This window comes from Anabrus simplex, chromosome 3, assembly GCF_040414725.1.
Source record: "Anabrus simplex isolate iqAnaSimp1 chromosome 3, ASM4041472v1, whole genome shotgun sequence".
Taxonomy (NCBI): Eukaryota; Metazoa; Arthropoda; class Insecta; order Orthoptera; family Tettigoniidae; genus Anabrus; species Anabrus simplex.
The window spans coordinates 110,300,861-110,324,459 of NC_090267.1; the positions used below are offsets into that span (position 1 = coordinate 110,300,861).

Here is a 23,599-nt window from a genome sequence, read left to right on the forward strand (position 1 = left end):
TGGATCTACCGATCACATGTATCATACTTTAAGGGGACAAGTGTAGGTAGACAGATTTGTAATATTGTAGTCGTAGTTATAGAGAATTGGAAAGATTACTGTAAATGTTGTTTGTTTTATATTTTGGACGTGTATTTTAAAGAATTTGACGACGTAACTGTTTCATAACCTGAAAGTTGGTTTACTAAGAACATTTTCAAGTGATTTATCGCTTCTCTTTAACTTCAGTGTTGGGTGTTTCTTCTAAACGTATAATGAATTAATGTTTTCCTGCATTTCGCAGTTTTATTCCTTCAGAACCATCTAACGTCAGACCCTCACAGGTCAAATGTTGTTCCTTCCTTCTAAACATCGGTTTGGCATCATGTATGCTTCAGCATCGGGATTCCTCTGTAACTTATGGGTGTCACGAGATGACAATACTGGGTGGAAATTTATTTTTGACTGAGATAATTGCTGTTAACTTGTAATAAACACCATGCTTTCAAGTAATATTTCTCAACCTATCCAAAGCACTGATAGTTTGGTTCGATTAAGGATCCATTCCGAGGCTGTTCAAATATCCGAAAGGATATTCAACTGATGGATAACCATAATTAAATGTAAATCTGGAATTATACATGATGAAGGTCAGATTTTCCACGGATTGTGTGGGTTAATTCTCAGTTATCGTTTAGATTAATGTTGTCCGATTTTAAGTTTTTTTAAATTATTTTTCTGGATTTGCTGTCCACAAATCTTACATTGCGTTTTCACTCTTTGGAAGACATTAATATAAGCAATTTCAAGATACGTTTACCTCTCACATTATGCATTGTGATTGCGTTATAACATGTTGTGACAAATTGAAATGATTTTTTCTTGCCTATATAGTAAAACCAATTATTGTGATTTCATTGAATAAAATGTTACTAAGCACATTTTTGCTTCTCATTTGAAGTAGTTGTGCTCTCCTCTGAACCCTATCGACTGGTCAATGAAGTGACAGAAAAATACCCCTAATGACCCCAAGATCCTAAAATCTACATTGTTCTACCGAAGCAGCCGAGGCAGATGACCAACGATGGAACGGTAAGTTCAAGGGTTCAGTGCGGTACCTCGAGCTCTGACCATTATCCTTATTATTTCAATTTACTGAAGGTGGTATTTAGATTTGTAGTAAAGAATAGTGGGTTAGTATTTTCTAATCTATTCTAGATTGACCTCCCTGAGAAGTGTTGCCTTTAAAATCTATGATGACCGGGCGAGTTGGCCGTGCGCGTAGAGGCGTGGCTGTGAGCTTGCATCCGGGAGATAGTAGGTTCGAATCCCACTATCGGCAGCCCTGAAAATGGTTTTGCGTGGTTTCCCATTTTCACACCAGGCAAATGCTGGGGATGTACCTCTTAATTAAGGCCACGGCCGCTTCCTTCCAACTCCTAAGCCTTTCCTATCCCATCGTCGCCATAAGACCTATCTGTGTCGGTGCGACGTAAAGCCCCTAGCAAAAAAATAAAGCTATGATGTCAGTTCTCTGCGAACTGACGTTTATGGCCAGTCCAAGTACTTGCTCAAGTACACTGAATCCCTTCTTTCTCAGTTCTTTGGCAATGAAGATTGCCATGTACTTAACAAATTTATATAGGGTATATATATATATATGACAATTGGCTTTACGTTGCACCGACACAGATAGGTCTCATCGCGACGAGGGGGTAGGAAAGGGCGAGGAGTGTGAAGGAAGTGGACCGACGGAGAACTATCTTCAGGGCTGCCGACAGTGGGATTCGAACTCACTATCTCTCGGATGCAAGGTCACAACTGCACGCCCTTAACCGCATGGCCAACTCGCCCGTTAAAAAAAAGGTTCAGGTGACTGAATTGGAATACACATTTATATTTTCTCCACGAAGTGGGGGAGGGACGTCTGCCCCCCCCCCCCCCTCGCCTCCGCTAATCGTCGCTACTGCTGTAAGCTGTAGTGTTAAGCACTAGAAATACTTAAGTTATGTGTGAATTTGTAGATGATGATGCTGTATTTAGAATGTTAAACTAGTAGTATTTCTTGTAACATTCTCTTTCCCTGGAATTTCTTGTTGTACACTTATTGTTGTTTCTGGGTAATTATTTTTTAACTTTATTATCACACTATTGTAAGTGATTATTGCCACCGGGATATTTTCTAATTGCGATGTATTTGTTAATAATAATACATAAGCAGGGATGGCTGGACCTCGTAATCTGCTCTTCAGGGCTGTAGTGCCATGGAGTTAGGTTAGGGATGGCTGGATACGATTGAGTCTGATTATGTGTTTTAATAATGAAAATAGCTCTCCGCGATCCGGAAAAGCTGTGTGAGACAACGTTGGGAGAAGAAGTGTTCCGAGCTCTCAGTGGAGAGAGGGCTTGGAATGATATCAGTAGACGAATAAGTCTGAGTGGTGTTTTTAAAAGTAGGAAAGATCACAATATAAAGATGGAAAATATTCGTTTGTAGGAAGAGGAGTTAGGAATTGGAATAACTTACCAAGGGAGACGTTCAATAAATTTCCAATTCTTTGCAATCATTTAAGAAAAGGCTAGGAAAACAACAGATAGGGAATCTGTCACCTGGGCGACTGCCCTGAATGTAGATCAGTAGTGATTGATTGATTGATTGATTGATTGATTGATTGATTGATTGATTGATTGATTGATTGATTGATTGATTGATTGATTGATTGATTGATTGATTGATTGATTGATTGATTGATTGATCGAGTAAATGCTGCCTATCAGCCGCTAATGTTGCGCTAGCAAAATGGACACTGCGTGGTGCTTTCAACATCCGACTTTTCTGATCCCGAAGTTAATAGGTTACCCTCGCAGATTACAATAATTTTCAATTTTATTTACGTCGCACCGACACAGATAGGTCTTATGGCAAGGATGGAATAGGAAAGAGCTAGGAGTGGGACGGAAGCGGTCGTAGCCTAAATTAAGGTACAGCCCCAGCATTTGCCTGGTGTGAAAATGGGAAAGTATGGAAAAACATCGTCAGGGCTGCCGACAGTGGGGATCGAACTCATTATCTCCCGAATGCAAGCTGATAGCTACATGACCAAAACGACGTAACCACTTGTTCGGTCATCGTAGTTTAATGGTGATGCTTGTTTTCTTTACAGGAGTCTAACATCTAGGTCATCGGCTCCTATCATAGTTTAAAAGATTTCTACAGATATGACTGGGATGAAAGATCTGTAAGTGAACGAAGGAAGACCAGCATTTCTGTTTATGTAAATTCTAGACAACGCGAATCTCCATTGTGCTCAAGGTGGGACACTAATTATTGAAGAAGCTCAATGCTTGTAATGAGCACTTCTCTGTAATGTTCATTGTCGTCTATCCCCGTCGTTCAGCGAATAAACCCAGTATATCTGGAGCGGAATGACTTCACTCAGCTGCCAAATTAAATGATGAAATCGGTTGAGGTAGCCTAATTTGCTAAATAGGACAGCTTACAGCAATCTTCATTGGGGTAATCACATGAATATGATTGTAAATAAAGGGTACAGATCGCTGCACATGGTTATGAGGGTATTTAGGGGTTGTAGTAAGGATGTAACGGAGAGGGCATATAAGTCTGTGGTAAGACCCCAACTAGAGTACGGTTCCAGTGTATGGGACCCTCACCAGGATTACTTGATTCAAGAACTGGGAAAATCCAAAGAAAAGCAGCTTGATTTGTTTTGGCTGATTTCCGACAAAAGAGTAGCGTTACACAAATGTTGCAAAGTTTGGGCTGGGAAGACTTGGGAGAAAAGAGACGAGCTGCTCGACTAAGTGGTATGTAATACCAATATGAATGGTCCGCTGCCGGACATTATAAATTTTCCATATGACTCATTCCTGGTTGCCAGCGTTTTGCCCCCGTGTGCTAGGCTGGGCTCATCAGTTGGTACCTAGCACACCTACCAAGATGTTGGCAGTGCATACCGTGGAGGCTACTGCGTAGGCCAACGCCATCCCAGCCTAGCACACGGGGGCGAGGCGCTGGCAACCAGAAATGATTTAGCGGTGGGGGGGGGGGGAAATATAATGTCCAGCAGCGGACCATTTATATTGGTATTATAAATTTACTCATTCGGAACAAATATTTCAGATTTCCTTTGGGAATCAACATCTGTATCATAAGTGGTATGTTCCGAGCTGTGAGTGGAGAGATGGCGTGGGAAGGCATTAGTAGACGAATAAGTTTGAGTAGTGTCTTTAAAAGTAGGAAAGGTCACAATATGAAGATAAAGTTGGAATTCAAAAGGACAAATTGGGGCAAATATTTGTTTATAGGAAGGGGAATTAGGGATTGGAATAACTTACCAAAGGGGATGTTCAATAAAAATCCAAGTTCTTTGTAATCTTTTAGGAAAGGGCTAGGAAAACAACAGATAGGAAATCTGCCACCTGGGCGACTGCCCTAAATGCAGATCAGTAGTGATTGATAGCGATACGAAGTGTGTGACGCGATGTTATCTAACAACCATGTAGGCTGTGATGTGAAGTATTGATGGATGGCCTTACATGAAAATCAATTATTCTTTATAAATATATTCTAGCAATTGTACCCGTTCTCCGCAGGTAAAAAACTACACGATTCCTTCATGAATTTATGCGAAGCTACATACCTGTTTTCAAACGTATAATAGGGCATGCCAGACTGATAGTTATCTACGAAAGCATGTGACAGTGACGTGAAGTACGATAAAGCTGGACAAAGTCGAAACAGAATGAGGACGATCAACGAGTTTATTGGGTGGTACAGTTCCTAGTCGAAGCTGTACGAAATTCTCCCTGCTTCTCGCTTACATATTGTTGCTTATCTGAAACCTGGGGAGGCGCTGCAGCTGAAGAGTCATGAAACCAATCGTTGACGATAACCTTTCGTATTATCTCTTCTATCGGAAAAAAGTAAAATGGCTCTTCATTTCTCCCCGTCAACCCATCTTGAAGTGATACGACTTTGACTGTAAAACACTCCGTTAATGATATCTCTCTTATTTATCCTCCTATCAAAAAGGGGCAGAAGAGAAGAAAGTTTTAGATATTGATTTCAATTTAGGCTCGTAGATTTCAATTAAGTTTGGTCATGCATATTTTGTGGGAGGGTAAAAATCACTGTTTCGTGTGGCTATTTCTAGCCGTGTGCAGCCCTTGTAAGGCAGACCCTCCGATGAGGGTGGGCGGCAGCTCCCATGCGTAGTTAGCTGCGTGTTATTGTGGTGGGGGATAGTGTTATGTGTGGTGTGTAAGTTGCAGGGATGTTGTGGGCAGCACAAACACCCAGCCCCCTAACCACTGGAATTAACCAATGAAGGTTAAAATCTCCGACCCAGCCGGGAATCGAACCCGGGACCCTCTGAACCGTAGGCCAGGACGCTGACCATTCAGACAACGAATAGGACGCAAGGACAGGTGAATTCTAAATATGAATTTTGGTATAAATATATCTTGTAGTTTTCCACTTATAAAAACTCAGACAAAAAGACAAACCGACAAATAGATAAACAGACACCAAAGCTAAACAAATATGCAGATGGTCCTCATTACTCCGGATAACTGTACGAACATTTCACGAAAACATTTAGTGCACAGACACACGATCGTTACGATTTTATTTATATATACCGAGCTCGATAGCTGCAGTCACTTAAGTGCGGCCAGTATCCAGTAATCGGGAGGTAGTGGGTTCGAGCCCTACTGTCGGCAGCCCTTAAGATGTTTTTCCATGGTTTCCCATTTTCACACCAGGCAAATGCCGGAGCTGTACCTTAATTAAGGCCACGGCCGCTTCCTTCCACTTCCTAGGCCTCTCCTATCCCATCGTCGCCATAAGACCTATCTGTGTCGGTGCGACGTAAAGCAAATAGCCAGGGTTATTTATATAGATATTGAAGGAATCAACGTCGTCCCTCAAATATAGGTTGCCAAAATTGACAAATTATAGCGTGTCAGGACACAGAAATTTTAACTTTACAGAAATATAGCAGTAATATGAATATTAAATTTTCATGACCGCATTGTAATCGAAACTAACTTTCAACCTATTAGGTCGTGTTACAGTACGTACAATTAGTACGTGTGGAAGAAGTGTTAAGTACAGAACAAAAATGAAAGTTAGTTTCGATAGCAGTAATATGTTGTTTTTTTTTTTTAATTTGGAGGTCCGAACAAGTGAGATCTCAGGATATTTAATTTATTGAAAGACATGTTTCCCAAAGGGATACTTGACACCTTCTTTGACTAAGAGATTCGTATAGAGCTACATATTTCAACCATCACTTCTTCGTTGTAGAATTTAATATTTACCTAACTGAAAATGTATATTGTATTATTTCTATCTCAAAGGAATATTTGCTTTGTCATAACTGCATTGATGTAATATGTTCCTTTAATTGTAGTTATATTTTTGCCTTTATCTAAACAATTGTTTCATTTCAATATGAACGGGTTAACGAAATCTAACTCACACCGTAGATTCCCCTCTGGGTTTGTTAGGCGATTCGTTTAATTGTTTCAATTAGCAGCGTACGCGTAATTGAGGGAGCAAGAAATATTATGGCCGATACCGTAAAAAATGTTATGGTAGTTTCAGCGTCATTTCACTGAGCGAGTTATGTACGCGCTTTGGGCTACCTAGCTGTGAACTTGCACTCGTTCGAACCCCTGAAGATAGTTTTCCGTAGTTGCCTATTTTCACACCAGGAAAATGCTGGGGCTGTATCTTAGTTAAGACCACGGCCGCTTCCTTTCCAGTCCTAGCTCTCTTCTTCCCCTTAGCCACGAAGAGGCGTAACTGAGTCGGTGACACGTTAAAACGCTATCAAAAAAGACACTGTGCTTTTATAACCGCCTGCTGTTATTATCTGAGTTGAACTCTTCATTGAGAATATGTTTTATAACTAGCTCCTTAAAGGCTCTGGTATTGGAAGCTCATTTGTTAATACCCGATATTTGATTGCACCGCGAAATGAGGACACTATATTTGAAAAAAAAAGTCATAGGAGAAGATACTTCCAGAAGATTAGAGTTGGAACCATCTTCGAGACGGAACCATCTATACTGCCTCTCATTATCCTAAGAGTCGAGAATCCAGCCACTGCATGCCTGGAAAGTAATTCCATCAAATCTCGGCGCACATGCTGATCGTGTCAGTGCGATCGATAGCAGACAAACTAGACTCTAAACGAGGTTTGTAGAAACAACAAACATTCAGGATTTATTCCAGGACTTACCACTGCTAACTAGAAAAACGAGGAGTTACAATATAGTCTACCATTTTCTTCAGAAATGTCACAGAATACAGCAGAAAGGAGCGACACAAAGGAAGGTACTCATTGACATGCACCGTACTGAATGACTCGTTTATTGTTGTTTTAAGGAACCTAGCATCACGTTCATCAGCCCTGTTCTACTCAATGTAGACTAATTCTATAAACAACTCATAAATTATTGTGACTACATAAAAATATTGAGATAAAGAATATACCTATGCTTCCAAACTATGCACATTATGAAGCCCCGATAGTTGTCTGTTTGTGTGGGATAATCTCAAAAACCACCGAATGGATCTTAGTTGGGTTTTCATCATCGTACAGAGCTTATTTTTGTACAAGTTATTTTGCGTCGCATCGACACACATAGGTCTTATGGCGACGATGGGATAGAAAAGTGCTAGGAGTGGAAAGAAAGTGGCCGTGGCGTTAATTAAGGTATAGCCCCTGGCATTTGCCTCGTGTAAAAATGGGAAACCACGGAAAACCATCTTCAGAGCTGCCCACAGTGGGGTTCGAACACACTATCTCCCGAATGCAAGCTCACAGCTCTGCGCCCCTAACCGTACGGCCAACTCGCTCGGTCAAAGCATTTAATGAGGAAAATTTTGGTGCATGAAATATTAATCTACGACAAAAGGGAACTGAGCAGTATTTTAGTGAAGTCATAAAAACTGACATTCCCTCTCTTGGTTAACTCCGCCTATGCAGTCAACATATGAGGAGGCAGTGGCGTAGCTAGGAATTGAAGTTGGGGACTCCTCCTCCCTAAATTACATGCAAGATATTCGGGAGATATAAGTCTGGGCTGGTAAGATTTGAGGATTCACAAACAACGAGAGAGACGTCTAGTTCAGATTTTTGTCTCCGTATTTTTTGCTCATTTGAGTGAGATTTTAAAATATATTTTTCGGAGATCACTTTACTTTCTGAACTCATTTTGAGTTCACTACCAAACTGAACTAGCTCTAACTCTAACGTCTGTTTTGCTGGACTGAATACTCAGGCGGTAGAGCGCTGTCCGTCTGAGCTCAAGTTCGTGGTCTCGATCCCGGCTTAGTCCGGTGGTATTTGAAGGTGCCCATATACGTCAGCCTCGCGTCAGTACATTTACCGACACGTAAAATAACTGCTGCGGGACAAAATTCCTGGCACCTCGGCGTCTCTGAAAACCGTAAAAGTAGTTAGTGGGGAGTAATCACCATCACCACGTATGTCTTTCCCCACACTCATAGAGTTCTAAACCCTGTAAATGTCCCTCTTTATGTAAATTGATTCTACACCTCCTCACACCACTCCGAAGTCGTCTGGGTGATCACCAGATTTCCCAGTTGGTGTCGTGGCCTGCAAGAAGGCTTTCTTTGGTCTACATCCGCTCTGGTGGTATAGTGGATTGCCATAGCCGAGTTCTGGCTACCTCAGGTATTGCAGTGAGCGCTGTTGTCTGCACAAAGCTTTCCCTTGATATGAGGCGCCTCCTTGGTAGTTGGTGACCGAAGACAGGGTGAGCTTTGTCCTATAAGCCTGCTGACGTTATTTGTTTAGTTTGTGCTATGACCCCCCTGTTGGTTAATCGTAAAGGGAAAAATGTTTTTCAGTATTTTCCATGACAATTCTTGTCTTTTTATGAGCCTCCTGTCTCTTTCTGCTCCGATAAACGACATGATAAACCAGATGAATGAAATCGTAAATCTCTGAAATAACTAATATAAGTGACTTGTTGGCGTATCAAGCAGTAAGAATAGGTGCATTTATCTTTACTTCGTAAAACATGTGGTGATATTCCGTAAGAAACATTAAAATACGATGAAATTCATCACGTTTCTTTGTCGATTACTAGAGATGAAAGAATTTCAAACTCTCTCACTGCGGAACGTGATGGTTCAGTGACATCATCGCAAGCTTATCGCGAAGACTGCAGGTGACTACTAGATCTTACTACGAATGTAATACTGACTGTTTCATGGAACTAATGTAATCGAGGACGACCCGGTCAGGACACACAACCACAAAATTATACTTGACAATGAAATACAAATTCTTCTGCTTCTTCTACCGCTTTTCCAACACCTGTGGGATCGCTGTTGCGAACTGTGTCGCACATGTGGATTTCGCCCTGTTTTACGTTCGGATGCCCTTCCTGACGCAAATCCTATTACAAAGGATATATTCACTATTGCGTGTCACATTGATGGTTAGTGCGAATATGAAGAAGAAAATGTTGGGACAAACACAAAAACAAAGTCCCCAAGCCCAGGGAATTTAACAAATGCGATTAAATCCACGATCCGGCCGTAAATCGAACCCGGGACCCTCGGCACCGAGGGCTGACCATTTGGCCAAGGACTCAGACTACAATACTTCACTAATTACTGGCTATTTGGAAAAGTCTCTTGTCTTCACACCATGACTTCAGCTGGTGATCTTTACTTGGAACGGGACATCTTCCGTAATTTTTTTAACTGTTTGTTTTACGTCGCACCGACACAGATAGGTCTTATGGCGAAGACGGGATAAGAAAGGGCTTGGAGTGGGAAGTAATTGACCGTGGCCTTAGTTAATGTATAGCCCCAGCATTTGTCCATTGTGAAAATGGAAAAATCACGAAAAGCCATCTCCAAGACCGCCGACAGTGGGCGAGGTACTGGTCATCCTTCACACTTGTATCCCCCGACCCAATGTTTCACGCTCCAGGACACTACCCTTGAGGCGCCAGAGGTGGGATCCCTCGCTGAGTCCGAGGGAATAACCAACCCTGGATGGTAAGCAGATTATGAAAGAAAGATGTACGAGGCGGAGGTGCCGTAAAAATGATGAAGGTAGCGCAAGACAGCGCGGAATGAAGAGCTGCATTAAACCAATCTATGGACTGCTAACCCAAACAACCGAACAAGTGGCTGTGCTGTTTCACGCAGCTGTCAACTTACATTCGGAAGATAGGGGGCTCGAAGCCAGCTGTCAGCAGTCCTGAGGATGCTTTTCCGTGGTTTCATCTTTCAACAACACAAAACAAATAATAATGCTTAATATTATTATCATTAATAATATTATATATTGGGGGTATAATTCCGGCCCCTTGGCTTCGATTCTACCAAGAGTTGAACATCGGAAGAAAGATGAAAGCGAGGTGCCTGGTACAAGCAAAGCTAGCCTCAGCTAGGGGAATCGTGGTTTCAAACCCACGTTTCCAAGCTGAGAGCCCCTGATCCCTCTTTAAGTAGCCTTTTACGACAGACAGGTGATACCCTGGTGTGTTCTACCACCTCTACACAGTACCGACAAAAACAGAAACACGCAGCAGTGAATACATCCCTCTGCATAGGATTGGCCTCAAGAAGGGTATCCTGCCGCAAAATCCACAAATCTATATCAAGTGAAGATCCCAACTAATACGGAAATGGCCAGAAAGAAGAATAAGAAGTATGTGGCGGTGTACCTAGTGCAGTGCCTAGTACAGTTGTTAGATGTACTCAGAGAGTGCAGATTCGAATCCCGTTCGGTTTCAGGTTGGAAAATGATTTATTTATTTCTTAATCTGTTCACCCTCCAGGGTTGGTTTTTCCCTTGGACTCAGCGGGGATCCCACCTCTACTGCCTCAAGGACAGTGTCCTGCAGCATGACACATTGCGTCTGGGACACAACTGGGGAGGGGGACCAGTACCTCACCCAGGCGGCCTCACCTGCTATGCTGAACAGGGGCCTTGCGTGAGGGATGGGAAGATTGGAAGGGATAGACAAGGAAGAGGGAAGGAAGCGGCCGTGGCATTAAGTTAGGTACCATCCCGGCATTTGCCAGGAGGAGAAGTGGGAAACCATGGAAAACCACTTCAAGGATGGCTGAGGTGGGAATCGAACCCACCTTTACTCAGTTGATCTCCCGAGGCTGAGTGGACCCCGTTCCAGCCCTCGTACCACTTTTTCAAATTTCGTGGCAGAGCCGGTAATCGAACCCGGGCCTCCTGGGGTGGCAGCTAGTCACACCTAACTACTACACCACGGAGTCGGACGGCTGGAAATTTCACTTGATAAATCGCCTACCGTCAGGAAGGACATCCACTCTTAATCCTACAATCAAAGCAATAAATGAATCAGCATGGCTCCAGGGATCCCAAAATTATTGGGATTCAACTGAGGAAAGGTGATTATTATTATTATTATTATTATTATTATTATTATTATTATTATTATTATTATTATTATTATTATTATTATTATTATTATTATTATTATTATTCTTTCGAATGGGCCACCAGAGGACCACGTGCCAATTTCAATTCCTTCTTCTTTGTTCTTTCCTTTTCTTCCAGTACGCTTTCATCTGTTCACTATGTTTCTTCTTTCTGTCTTCAGACCACTTTGAACCAGTCGTTTTTACTTTCCTACCTTGGAATCCTTCTATTTTCAATACTTTTAACCGAAAGCCTTCTCTATTATTTATTTCTTCTGTTGTTATATTGTTTTTTTCTAAATCCTTTCTTACTTCGTTGACCCAGCTTGTCGTTGATTTCTTACTCCACAAATATCTGAAAATCTTACTGGTTAATCTACTATCTTGCATTCGATATAAATGTCCAAAAAACATAAGTCTCCTTTTCCTCATTACATCTGATATATTTTCTATTTTTTGATATATTTCAGCATTACTTCGTAATTTCCAACCTTCTGCTGTGTTTTGTGGGCCTAATATTTTCCTCATGATTCGCCTTTCTAGTATTTCTAGCTTATCTAAATTATAGTTTAATGCCAGACACTCGCTTGCATATAGGCATTCTGGCTTCACTACTGTGTTGTAATGCCTTATTTTTGCATTTTTGGATAGGCATCTTTTATTGTAGATATCTTTGGTGACACCATAAGCTCTCTCCATTTTATGTACCCTCTCCTCTACTGCAGATTTTTCTAAACCATTTTCTTGGATTATTTCCCCTAGATATTTGAATTTTTTTACCCTCTCTATTTGGCCAATATCTGTTTTCAGAAATTTTGGTGCATCCCAAATATTTGTTAAAAATTTTGTTTTTTCTGCAGAAATTCTTAAGCCAGTTCTGCTGGCGATTCTTTCCAAGACATTTACTTGGGTTACAGCAGATGTCACATTTTCAGAAAGTATTGCAAAGTCATCTGCAAATGCAAGACAATTTATTTCAATCCTTTTGTTTCCTCTTCCTAACCTTATCGGTGAAATGTTGAGTTCAATAAGTTTTTCGTTCCAAATTCTCACTATTTTCTCTAGGACACAATTAAAAAGAATTGGGGATAGTCCGTCGCCTTGTCGTACACCAGTTTTTATTTTGAAAGGCTGTGATATCTCTCCCAGAAATTTCACTTTAGAGACTGTGTCTGTAAGTGTTTCACGGATTAGATTTGCCAGTTTAGACTTTATGCCAAATTCTCGAATTATTTTATATATAGTTTCTCTGTCAACAGAATCAAAAGCCTTTTTGAAATCTACAAACATGACTACAATGTCCTTTGAATTAAGTAACCTGTGGCGAATTACTGACTTAAGATTAAATATTTGTTCTGAGCATGATCTTCCTTTCCTGAAACCACCTTGATATTCACCTAAATGATTGTCTAGTGTTGTTTCTACTCTGTTTAATAAAATTTTGGAAAATATTTTATATGCCACTGCTAATAAAGATATTCCTCTGTAGTTATTAACGTCCTGTTTATTACCTTTTTTGTGGAGTGGATGTATCAAGGCTACTTTCCATTCCTCAGGAATTTTTTCAGTTTTCCAAATTTCTTCAAAGAGTAATTGTAGCTCATTTGCTATATTTGGCAAGGACCACTTCAAAAGTTCCGCTGTAATAGAATCTTCTCCGCTAGCTTTGTTGTTTTTGAGGGTTTTAATTACTTCTTCAATTTCTTTTATAGTTGGTGGTATGTCTTCTTCCAAATTTTCATCAATATCTTGAAATTCTAATTTATGACTTGGTTCAGGACAGTTCAAAAGTTGATCAAAATATCTTGCTAATATCTCACAATTTTCAGTATTGCTTAGTCCAATTCTGCCGTTTTCATCCTTGAAACTAACATTTGTAGTTTGGTACCCCTTTAATTCATTCTTAAAAGTCTGATAAAAGTCACGGGTGTTATTTTTTATAAAGTTTTTGTCCATTTCTATAAGTTTCTCCTTTTGAAAGGCTCGTTTAGTACTTCTGATTATCCTTGCTGTTTCCTTCCTTTGTTGTTTAAACTGATCAAAATCTTCAATTTTCTTTGAGCATTTCCATTTTTTCCATGTTTTAGCCCTCTCTGCTAAAGCTTCTTCACATATTTCATTCCACCATATTTTCCTTTTATTTTTTATTGGCCCAAATGTTTTCTGTGCTGCATAATTAATTGCTTTGGATATTTCTTGCCAGTTGCCTTGTTTAGCCACTTTAATTTCATCTTGGTAGTTTTTAATTGATTCTTTTGTTATAGTAAGTCTGTCTACATTATATTTTATTAACCTCTGTGGCTTTCTTTGTTCTTTATTAGGTAGGAGTTTGGCTTTAATTTTAGAGAGAAAATGGTCGGAATCAAATTCACCATTCCTTACTACCTTCACATTCATAATTTCTTTTGTACTTTTTTTTGAAACAGCCACATGATCTAACTGAAACTCTCCTAACATTGGGTTTGGAGATATCCACGTTTTAGCTTTTCTGGGGAGTTTTCTAAAGAAGGTTGACATTAGTTTCAGGTGATAGCTTTGACACAAACTGATTAGCCTAATACCATTTGTATTTGTTCTTCTGTGGGCTGGGTAATGTCCTACTACATTTCTAAATTTCTTTTCTCTACCTATTTGTGCATTGAAGTCACCTAATAGTATTATGGTGTTCATTTTCGGAATTTTGGATATTTCATTTTCCAAACGAACCCAGAATTCTTCTGTTTTTTGAGGGGTTTTCCTATTGTCTTCATTTATTGGTGCATGGCAATTAACAAGTGTGTACGTTTTGTTTTTGCATTTAATTGATAGGAGAGATATTCTTTCTGAGTTGGATTTAAATTCTGTCACATTTCCTATTATACTTTTATGAATTATTATTATTATTATTTAATCCGTTTCCCATCGAGGGTTTCTTTTTCCTCGGACTCAGCGATGGATCCCACCTCTACCGCATCAAGGGCAGTGTCCTGGAGCGTGAAACATTGGGTCGGTGATGAAACTGGGAGGCCTTGTTGCGGATGGAAACCTAGAAAGGATAGACAGGGAAGAGGGAAGGAAGCTGTCGTGACCTTAAGTTAGGTACCATCCCGGTATTTGCCTATAGAAGAAGTATGAAACAACTTCAAGGATGGCTGAGGCGGGAATCGAACCCACTCCACTCAGTTGACCTCCCGAGGCTGAGTGGACCCCGCTCCAGTCATCGTACTACTTTTCAAATTTCGTGGCAGAGAAGGGAATCCGGGGTGCTACATTACTATGCATTGAGAAAACTGCAGTCAGTTATTGTGATATTGGTGTGTTTTCTTTTCATCTTTTGCGACCACAAATTCAAACTATATCTTACCTTACCGTGTCCTCAGATAAATATAACTACCGCTATTTTAGTCTATACCTGGTAGAGCGACATTTACAGTTGACCTTACAAAGGAACGTGTGCATAATTTAACATAAATGACACGAGAAGGAATGAGAATGCAACGCGAAATATTTCAGAATTTATAAATTTCTACACCCATGCTTATAGAGAGATAATCCATCTGATAGCCGCCCCAATCAGGGAATGAAAAGATCGGCCTCCTAATCAATTCACATGAACAATATTTATTTTATACGATGTTTGAATTAAGTAGGGCTTGACTCATAACTCAAGATTACTATTGCCACCATCAGGCAGATTGTCTCTTTCAGATTTTATTTGAGAAAGGAAATCAATACATGCTTCTTCAGGTTAGGGAGTACAAGTGGTGTCTTACAATCGCCAGTGAATTTTTTAACGCTGAGTCCGCTATGGTCTGGATAATAGTGTCTGCGATTTTGTTTATTCTTTAGAAGCTCGGCGTTACCTTAGGAATAGACCCTCTAACGCCAATCATAAGGCCAATAACTTCCCATTTTGTAATTTCGTACTTCTTTCTGAGATCCTCAATGCATGGTTCATATAAGGCCTTTTTCTCCTCACACACTAATCAGGGCTGCTGTTCATTTTCCTTGAATCTTACAGTGAGATCAATCACCATACCCGTACCTTTAACTCGGTCGATGACAACAATATCAGCTCGTCTTTTGGATCCATTTGTGGAAAGACATCTTACTTCTTCATGGATCTCCAACTGTCGTTTACAAAGACTTTCAGCAATCAACTAGTGGACTGTATTGTGCCTATGGACCCTCATTAGGTATCCGTTACGACAAAACCCTAATACATAAGGTAAGGTTTCTAACTAGTCACATCTTCTGCAACGGGATGACTTAAGGCTCCTTCTAGGGAGAGATCGAACTGGGATGACATTACAGTTCATTTTAATTGCTTCTGTCCGTTGTCCGCATGACATACCTCTCTTATTACTGATCGAAGCGTTTCCTTTCTTCCAGTGGGAGAATATCCCTCCCTTACCCTTGGATGGTAATGTGCATCAACTTCTAAAGAAATCCTTGCGGAGTACATTTCGGATGAGTTTGGGAAGAGGGTTGTCGAGACGTTCAACTTGTTCCTTGCTAAGCGGCAAGCGTTCAAGACAGTATTTTCAGCATCTGTAGAATCTATCCTGAAATTTCTCCGTATGTTTTGTTACTTGACTTGAATACTACGATGGGATGCCTACCATCTAGGGTATGCGTGATGTTCCAAGTAGTGCATTCTCAATCCCGAGTTGCAAAACGTGTACAGTATGTATGTATGTATGTATGTATGTATGTATGTATGTATGTATGTATGTATTGTACCGGGAAATGGTTGTGGGGTTTGAGCATGGGAAGGATCTCAGATAGTGTTCGGTGTTTCTTGGAGCAGGTACAGAGACGGATAGTATCGCAGGGCGAATAATAGATGGTAATTCTTTTTTTCGTAAAATTTATTAACAATATCCACAGATATATCACCCTGCAATCGGAATGGAAAATTCAAATTTGTAGTTAATATTAGCCAAAATGTGAAATAAAAGATTTATGTTGTGATCTTCTTGACGTCTGTTTGCTTGAGAATATATAAAAAAATTATTGCTCTTCCATAAATCATGAACAACCTACAGTCTTTCTAACTTAAATGTAGACACAAAATATCAATTTGCACCTGGGATTAGTTCATTATTTATGGTGCTGACCTACAGTCTTTCTAATTTTTAAACCACAAAAATGAACACACACTTGTCACGGAAAGTTTGATAAATTAATAAAATATTGATTTCTTGCTGAATGTCTTTCAGTTCGTTTGAATAAAAAAAGAAATTAGTAAAGCACTTGAAAATCCTAAAGTTCATCTAGGTAATGTGAATTAAATTAATTAATAACTTTGAAAATGAATTTATAGCAAAATATGAACTTCTTTCAAACGACGATTAAATTATGAATTGATATCCACACAAACCACTTGTAAGAGCAATGTACTGAATTAAGCGCTTTGTAAAAGTCAGTCAGTTGTGATTACTCACTCAGAATACGAGAAGATCTGCTTACAAGTGTTGGAGTTGATGACTTGGTGTCTGGAACGTTCCGCGGAGTGCGGACGAAGGCTCGAACTCAGCACCGGCGATGTTCAGTGAAGATACCACGTCAACCTACCTCGTCGACTTCGCTCTATGGGTACCATAACTGAAGAAACCATGTAAATCCCTCGTTGGAAGCGACGTTTGATGTAGCAGGATCTCGTACCACTTTTCCCAAGATTTTCTTTGTTCTTGGAGGTAATATCGGAACACGGAAAGTTTAATTGGCACTATTGAATTCACAAATATCACGGATATTAATACTACACACCGTCGTAATGCACAGTTCTATTCTTACACTGATTTTATGATGTTGAATTAACATTCACAGTCCATGCCGTAGAAAACACTGTTTTTATATACACAGTTCATGGGTTTGAGATGTAACACAGTTCATAATCGTCAGTAATTATGTCTGAAATACGATTGTAAAGTAGTGTTCACAGTCCATAAGCACTTGAAAATGTGATTTGTAACAGTCTTTATCACAGTCTCTGAACAAATATTATTCACAAAATTAAGGTGATTTTATGGTAGTATTTACACCACACTAGTCTGTACTATTCACTCTTGTTGTAAAAAGTCCTTAATGTTCACTGGGTTTCTCACAGTGGTGATCGAAAGATCGAGAAAGTGCACAAGGAAAATAATTAAGTCTTGCCCTGTTATGGGATGAATGTCGAGTAGATAAAGTTACACATAGTTAACTGATATATTATCGTAAAAAATGTCTTAGACTGATTGAAGTGGTCTTAAATTATGATTTCAGTTTACCACACGCAATTATTTTAGGATATTGTCACAGTTCAGAATTATGTGGCATTAGTACAGTTTACGATGTCGTGTAGGCCTACTAGTCCGTAAAATATTGGACACTTCAATTCTCACTTCAAATTATAGCTTTACTCTGTTGATAAATTCACAAGTATTACATTGCGATAATTGACCTTGAGAAACGTCTAGAATCTTACCGTCGTCGCGGCGCGGCGGAAACTTTACGTACGGTACGACGTTCTTTCACTATTTCAACAGCGTTCGAGTACGGTCATGATTATGTCCTCGCGAATCGCGACGGAGCATACTTTCTGACACACTGTGCACACACACTCTGTATACGGGACTGGTTATGGCCTTGGCCCGGTGGCCTATATATACAGGTCTGGCGAGCAGCGCTCGAAATCAGGTGATGAAGGGGAGAGTATTCCTCCCAAATTTAAAATTATCATATTTCGGAAACCACTGGACGGATTGACTTCAAATTTGCAGGGTTTAACTTCCAGAATATTAGCTACAATTCAGCGTTGGTCTCGTGTTAATCGATCCAGGCGTTAAAAAGTTCATAAAAATAGCCGAGAAACTTCAGTAGAGGGAGTAAGCTACAGGCGGCGGTGACGTCACTTGACCTTGCTTGACTTGCGTTCTCCCTCGTGGAGTGCAGTAGGTACGAGAACATTCTCTCACACAGCTGTTCATGCATCGAAACTGAATTGTATGCCAGAAAATAAAATTTATAGCTTGTATGTGCCAGGGCCTATGCCTTCCTAGTACAGTATGTATGTATGTATGTATGTATGTATGTATGTATGTATGTATGTATGTATGTATGTATGTTAGCCGTAATAGATTACCTAGGAACACTGAAGAGGCTACTTGGGAAATGTGGAGTGAGATAGTTTTCCGTTGTTTTCCTCATTGTGCCAGAAGTTTCTTTTGCATTTCAGTTTGCCAAGCCCAATGAATTCATGCACCAACTGACAATATGTTCACACCATTCATAGGATGGACCAGCTACATGAGAAATGGCATTATTAGCATCGCTCCTGCCTCAGCCACGTTCATATTGTTAAAACGGGGGGTAAGACTGAGACAGGTCAATGAAAGTAACAACATTGCTCTAACCCATAGCAGAAGACATAGTGCATTGTAAACACCAGATCTAGCCAGCAAAGGCATTTGCAAAATATACAGAACAAAAGTACCCTACCTGGCGAGTTGGCCAATCAAATTAAGGCCACGGCCACTCACTTCCCACTCCTAGGCCTTTCCTATCCTATCGTCGCTATAAGACCTATGCGACATAAAAGAAATTTAAAATAATAATAATACCCTAGCATAATTACTTTATCAGTTACTGTGTAGTAGAATTTCAGTCGCTGGATCCCAAGTTCATGGCTTCAAACCTGGAAAGGGTAGTCTGATTTTTGAAGGGTGAACTAAAGTTCCTTTCATCGTACGATGTCAGCACTTAAAAGATGTGTGGTGAGATATTCATTATTTACCCAACAACATTAATTTAAAAATGCATCAATAGGCCCTTCCAATAGTCCCTATGTTTCTACCATGTATATACAGAATGTAGCAAATCTACAACATAGAAAAGGAAATCTTGGATATGGGAATTCGTATTTTCTGAAATATCAGACTTCCATGGTATGGTAAAATTCAATGTTGTTTACTGCAGTTTGTAGGTGCTAAGCTAACTTAGGTGAATGTACATTTTGTGTAACTACACATGGCTAAAGTTGACGAAACTGAGCAGAATTTCTTAACACCTACATTGCTGAGGCCTCTCAAGCAATACGTACAACGCCAGTCTTTTTAGTGTGTTCGTAGCTCAGTTGATGAACAGAGACTTTCAGTGTAGCAGAGAATGAGCATTCACGTAAGACACCCTGTACAGAAAATTAATAATGTTATTAGATTTACGTCCCACTAGCTACTTTTGCAGTTTTTAGAGACGCCGAGGTGGCGGAATTGAGCCCCGCAGGAGTAATTTTACGTGCCAGTCAATCTACCGACACGAGTCTGACGTATTTGAGCAACTTCAAATACCACCGAACTGATCCAAGATCGAACCTGCCAAGTTGCGGTCAGAAGGCCACCGCCTCAATTACAAGAAATTACAACGAAGCTTAATAACTCAGAAATCACGAATTTATGGGCACAAGTATGCATATACTTCATTTCCACTCTACATGTGGGGAATCCAACCCTAAAACATTGACGTGTATGTTTTACACGCTGTATTTATGACAATTTTCTGGCAAGAATGCATGACAATTTCAGGTTAATTAGAGGATTAAGGAGAGGACACTAGTGTAAGTATTTTATGTCCACCGGATGGAGTGGCTGAGATCTAGAACGCTGGCTTTCTGCCAAGCTGATAGGTTCGCTCGCAGCCCAGTCTGGTAGTGTTTGAAGACACTTCAATACGCCACGTTCATGTCAGTAGTTAAAGGGGTACGTAAGAAAACGTTTATAATAACAATTTTCTTGAACTCAGCATTTCTAATACAATAAAAGTAGTTCAGTAGGGTGTAAATTATTATTATTATTATTATTAGTAGTAGTAGTAATTTGTTTTTGCTAGGGGCTTTACGTCGCAGCGACACAGATAGGTCTTATGGCGATGATGGGATAGGAAAGGCCTAGGAGTTGGAAGGAAGCGGCCGTGGCCTTAATTAAGGTACAGCCCCAGCATTTGCCTGGTGTGAAAATGGGAAACCACGGAAAACCATCTTCAGGGCTGCCGATAGTGAGATTCGAACCTACTATCTCCCGGATGCAAGCTCACAGCCGCGCGCCTCTACGCGCACGGCCAACTCGCCCGGTATTACTATTATTATTATTAGTAGTAGTAGTAGTAGTAGTAGTCGTAGTAGTCGTAGCAGTGGTAGTAGTAATACCGAGCGAGTCGGCCATGCGGTTACGTCAAGCAGCTGTGAAATTGCATTCGGGAGATAGTGGGTTCGATTCCCATCATCGGCAGCCCTGAAGATGGTTTTCCGTGGTTTCCGATTTTCACACCATGTGCATGCAGGGGATGTGCCTTAAATAAGACCACGGCTACTTCCTTCCTACTCCTAGCCCATTCCTGTCCCATCGCCGCTATACGACCTGTCTGCGTCGGTGTGACGTAAAGCAACTTGTAAAAATAATAATAATTCGGAAGAATATGTTGGATTTCAAATAAATGAGACAACGTTCTTGACTTCAGGTCCCGTAAAGGAATTACCATCATTTAATGATAAACACAAGCCCCACAACTACGTTCACCGTCTGGAAGAATGGTCTGGTGGAAGGTGTGTCACAGCAAGCCATATTCCTTCAAAATTTAATCATACACTATTAGATCACAGATTTTTATGGAGTAATAGGTAAGAATGCAAACTTACTCAAGCGAGTAACAAGCGTACAGGCTAGCCCGGACAACGGCTAAGGCATGAGTATTGCATAGACCTTACGGGTATGGCCCATCAGACCCCCCATCATTTATGTTACTCTCGCTACACTACGGAAGAGCGGGTAGACCACACTTCCTGATAACCATATTACTTTCAATTCTAACCTCTTACTTCCTAAAATCGCGGAGACTAATAATAATTTAGTTTTTGATCACTTTTTAAAAAACTTGATTTTCACAGAGATTATACAATCTACACGTAAATATAAAAATAGGCTGTATTTTTTTCCTCTTTCAGCGTGGTAACCCGGTGATATTTTCAGTAGATTCTTATCAAGGCAATCGTAGTTCGAATTTAAGATAAAACCAGTACATGTGGCATTTTTGAAATGCGATGTCACGTTCCTATGGTTCTTTTTCTGCATAAAACTGCAAGCTAGCTTACCTGACGCATAAGGTCAGCGTGGCGTTTTCAATCCTCGAGATGTCCATATTCGTGCACGTGTTGTTTTGTATTTTCATTCGTAATTTAAATTACAACTACGTGCTTAACACTTAGTACATACGGCCACCTCACCTATCAAAAATTGTTTTCCAAATTGCTATTTTTTTTTACTTCGTTCCGACACGGATATTTTTTTGCTATTTGTTTTACCTCGCACCGGCATAGATAGGTCTTAAGGCGACGATGGTATAGGAAAGGGCTGGGATGGGGAAGGAAGCGCCCGCGGCCTTAATTAAGGCACAACACCAGCATTTGCCTGGCGTGAATGTGGGAAACCACGGAAAACCATCTTCACGGATAGGTTTTATGGTGAGGATAGGATAGGAAATGCCTAGTAGTTGGATGGAAGCGATATGGCCTTAATTGCAGTATATCCACTGCAATTGCCTGCTATGAAAATGGGAAACCACGAAACACCATCTTCAGGACTGCCAACAATGGGGTTCAAACCCACTATCTCCCGAGTACAATCTGATAGCTACGTGACGCAAACCACTCAGCCTCTTGCTCAGTCAAATTGTATTGACATCCATTCAGTACTGAATAATAATAATAATAATAATAATAATAATAATAATAATAATAATAATAATAATAATAATAATAATAATAATAATAATAATAATAATAATAATATGCCGGGCTGAATGGCTCAGACGGTTCAGGCGCTGGCCTTCTGACCCGAACTTCGCAGGTTCAAACCGGGTTCAGTCCGGTGGTATTTGAGAGTGCTCAAATACGTCAGCCTTGTGTCGGTAGATTTACTGGCACGTAACATTACTTCTGAGGTATTAAATTCCGACACATTGACCTCTCCGAAAACCGTAAAAGTAGTTAGAGGGGTGTAAAATTTATGATTATTATTATTCGATGAAAAATACAACTTTGTCAACATCTTCAAAACCTGACTTGATAGAGTAAAACTGCTTTTCGATTTGAAATAAGGACGAAAAACTGCACTAGAAAGAGAAAACATTCTATCAGGTATCTGCCGCTTGTAAATTAGTGTAATTTTTGGATGCACTAAGAGATAAATTAACTCTTCCAGGGATATTGACTGGCATTCGAGCTGTGACCCTAGTGATAATCCAGTGGAAATATCACTCAACTGTGAACTGACCATGTTTTCCATTGCTTCTTACAGGCCCGTGTGATGAAGCTATGTTTCGGTGTGGAAACTCTACTGTCTGCATCCCCAAGAAATTTGTGTGCAACGACCATAAAGACTGCCCAGGAGGCGAGGACGAGAATGCTTACACATGCAGTAAGTACACTGTTCGTATTATTATCCTTTAATGGATTTGGCCAACTATGGTCTACGTAAATAACTCTTTAGGATTTGAATTTTCTTTGGCGCCAATATTCCTTCATTCCCTTGCGTGCAGCTTCCTTTCATTTGGCAATGTTGTTTATTCTTAGTCGCTGTTTCTGATTCCTGGAACCTCTCAAATGTCTCTATCTTGTATAGATTGGCGCTTTCACGAGTCGTAATTGTAGACATGTTAATAAAATAGAGAGTCCCTCATATAAACTCGCCCCGAAACCACGGTGTTTGGACTCTGCGCTACGGCAGCTGCCTCAGCCGAATTTACGTCGCGCGTGGCCGCCCTGCTTTAAGCGTGCATACAATTTTATATTGAGCCCATAATTCTACATTACAGAAGAACCGACGCATGGCTATGTAGTTGACAGCTGCGAGAGGTGGAAGCTAACTTGATGTTACTTGCTTATTATTCATGGTGGGTGATGACCAAAGCATTGAGCAAGAACGGAACATTTCGGAAGACTCCGGAAATTGATAATAAATTTGTGGCTACTGACACCTATTGAGAGAGATTTCGGCAGTGTCATTAGAGAGGAATTAATTAATATGAATATTTGGAATCACTTGATAAAGATCAAGTCACAGGATGAAATATAATTAATTAATTAATTTTATTAATTAATTAATTACGCCCAGAGTGAAAACGACAAGA

The 23,599-nt window shown here is 40.2% G+C and overlaps 1 protein-coding gene across 2 annotated transcripts in view; it reads left to right on the forward strand.

Moving 5' to 3' along the window:
- Positions 1-23,599, forward strand: part of Lgr3 (Leucine-rich repeat-containing G protein-coupled receptor 3) — a 487,929-nt gene that overhangs the window by 167,748 nt on the left and 296,582 nt on the right. For both annotated transcript variants that reach the window (XM_068227013.1, XM_068227014.1), the window contains exon 2: positions 22,768-22,887. In XM_068227013.1, the coding sequence (XP_068083114.1) occupies positions 22,768-22,887 (120 nt within the window). The remainder of the gene's footprint in view (positions 1-22,767; positions 22,888-23,599) is intronic.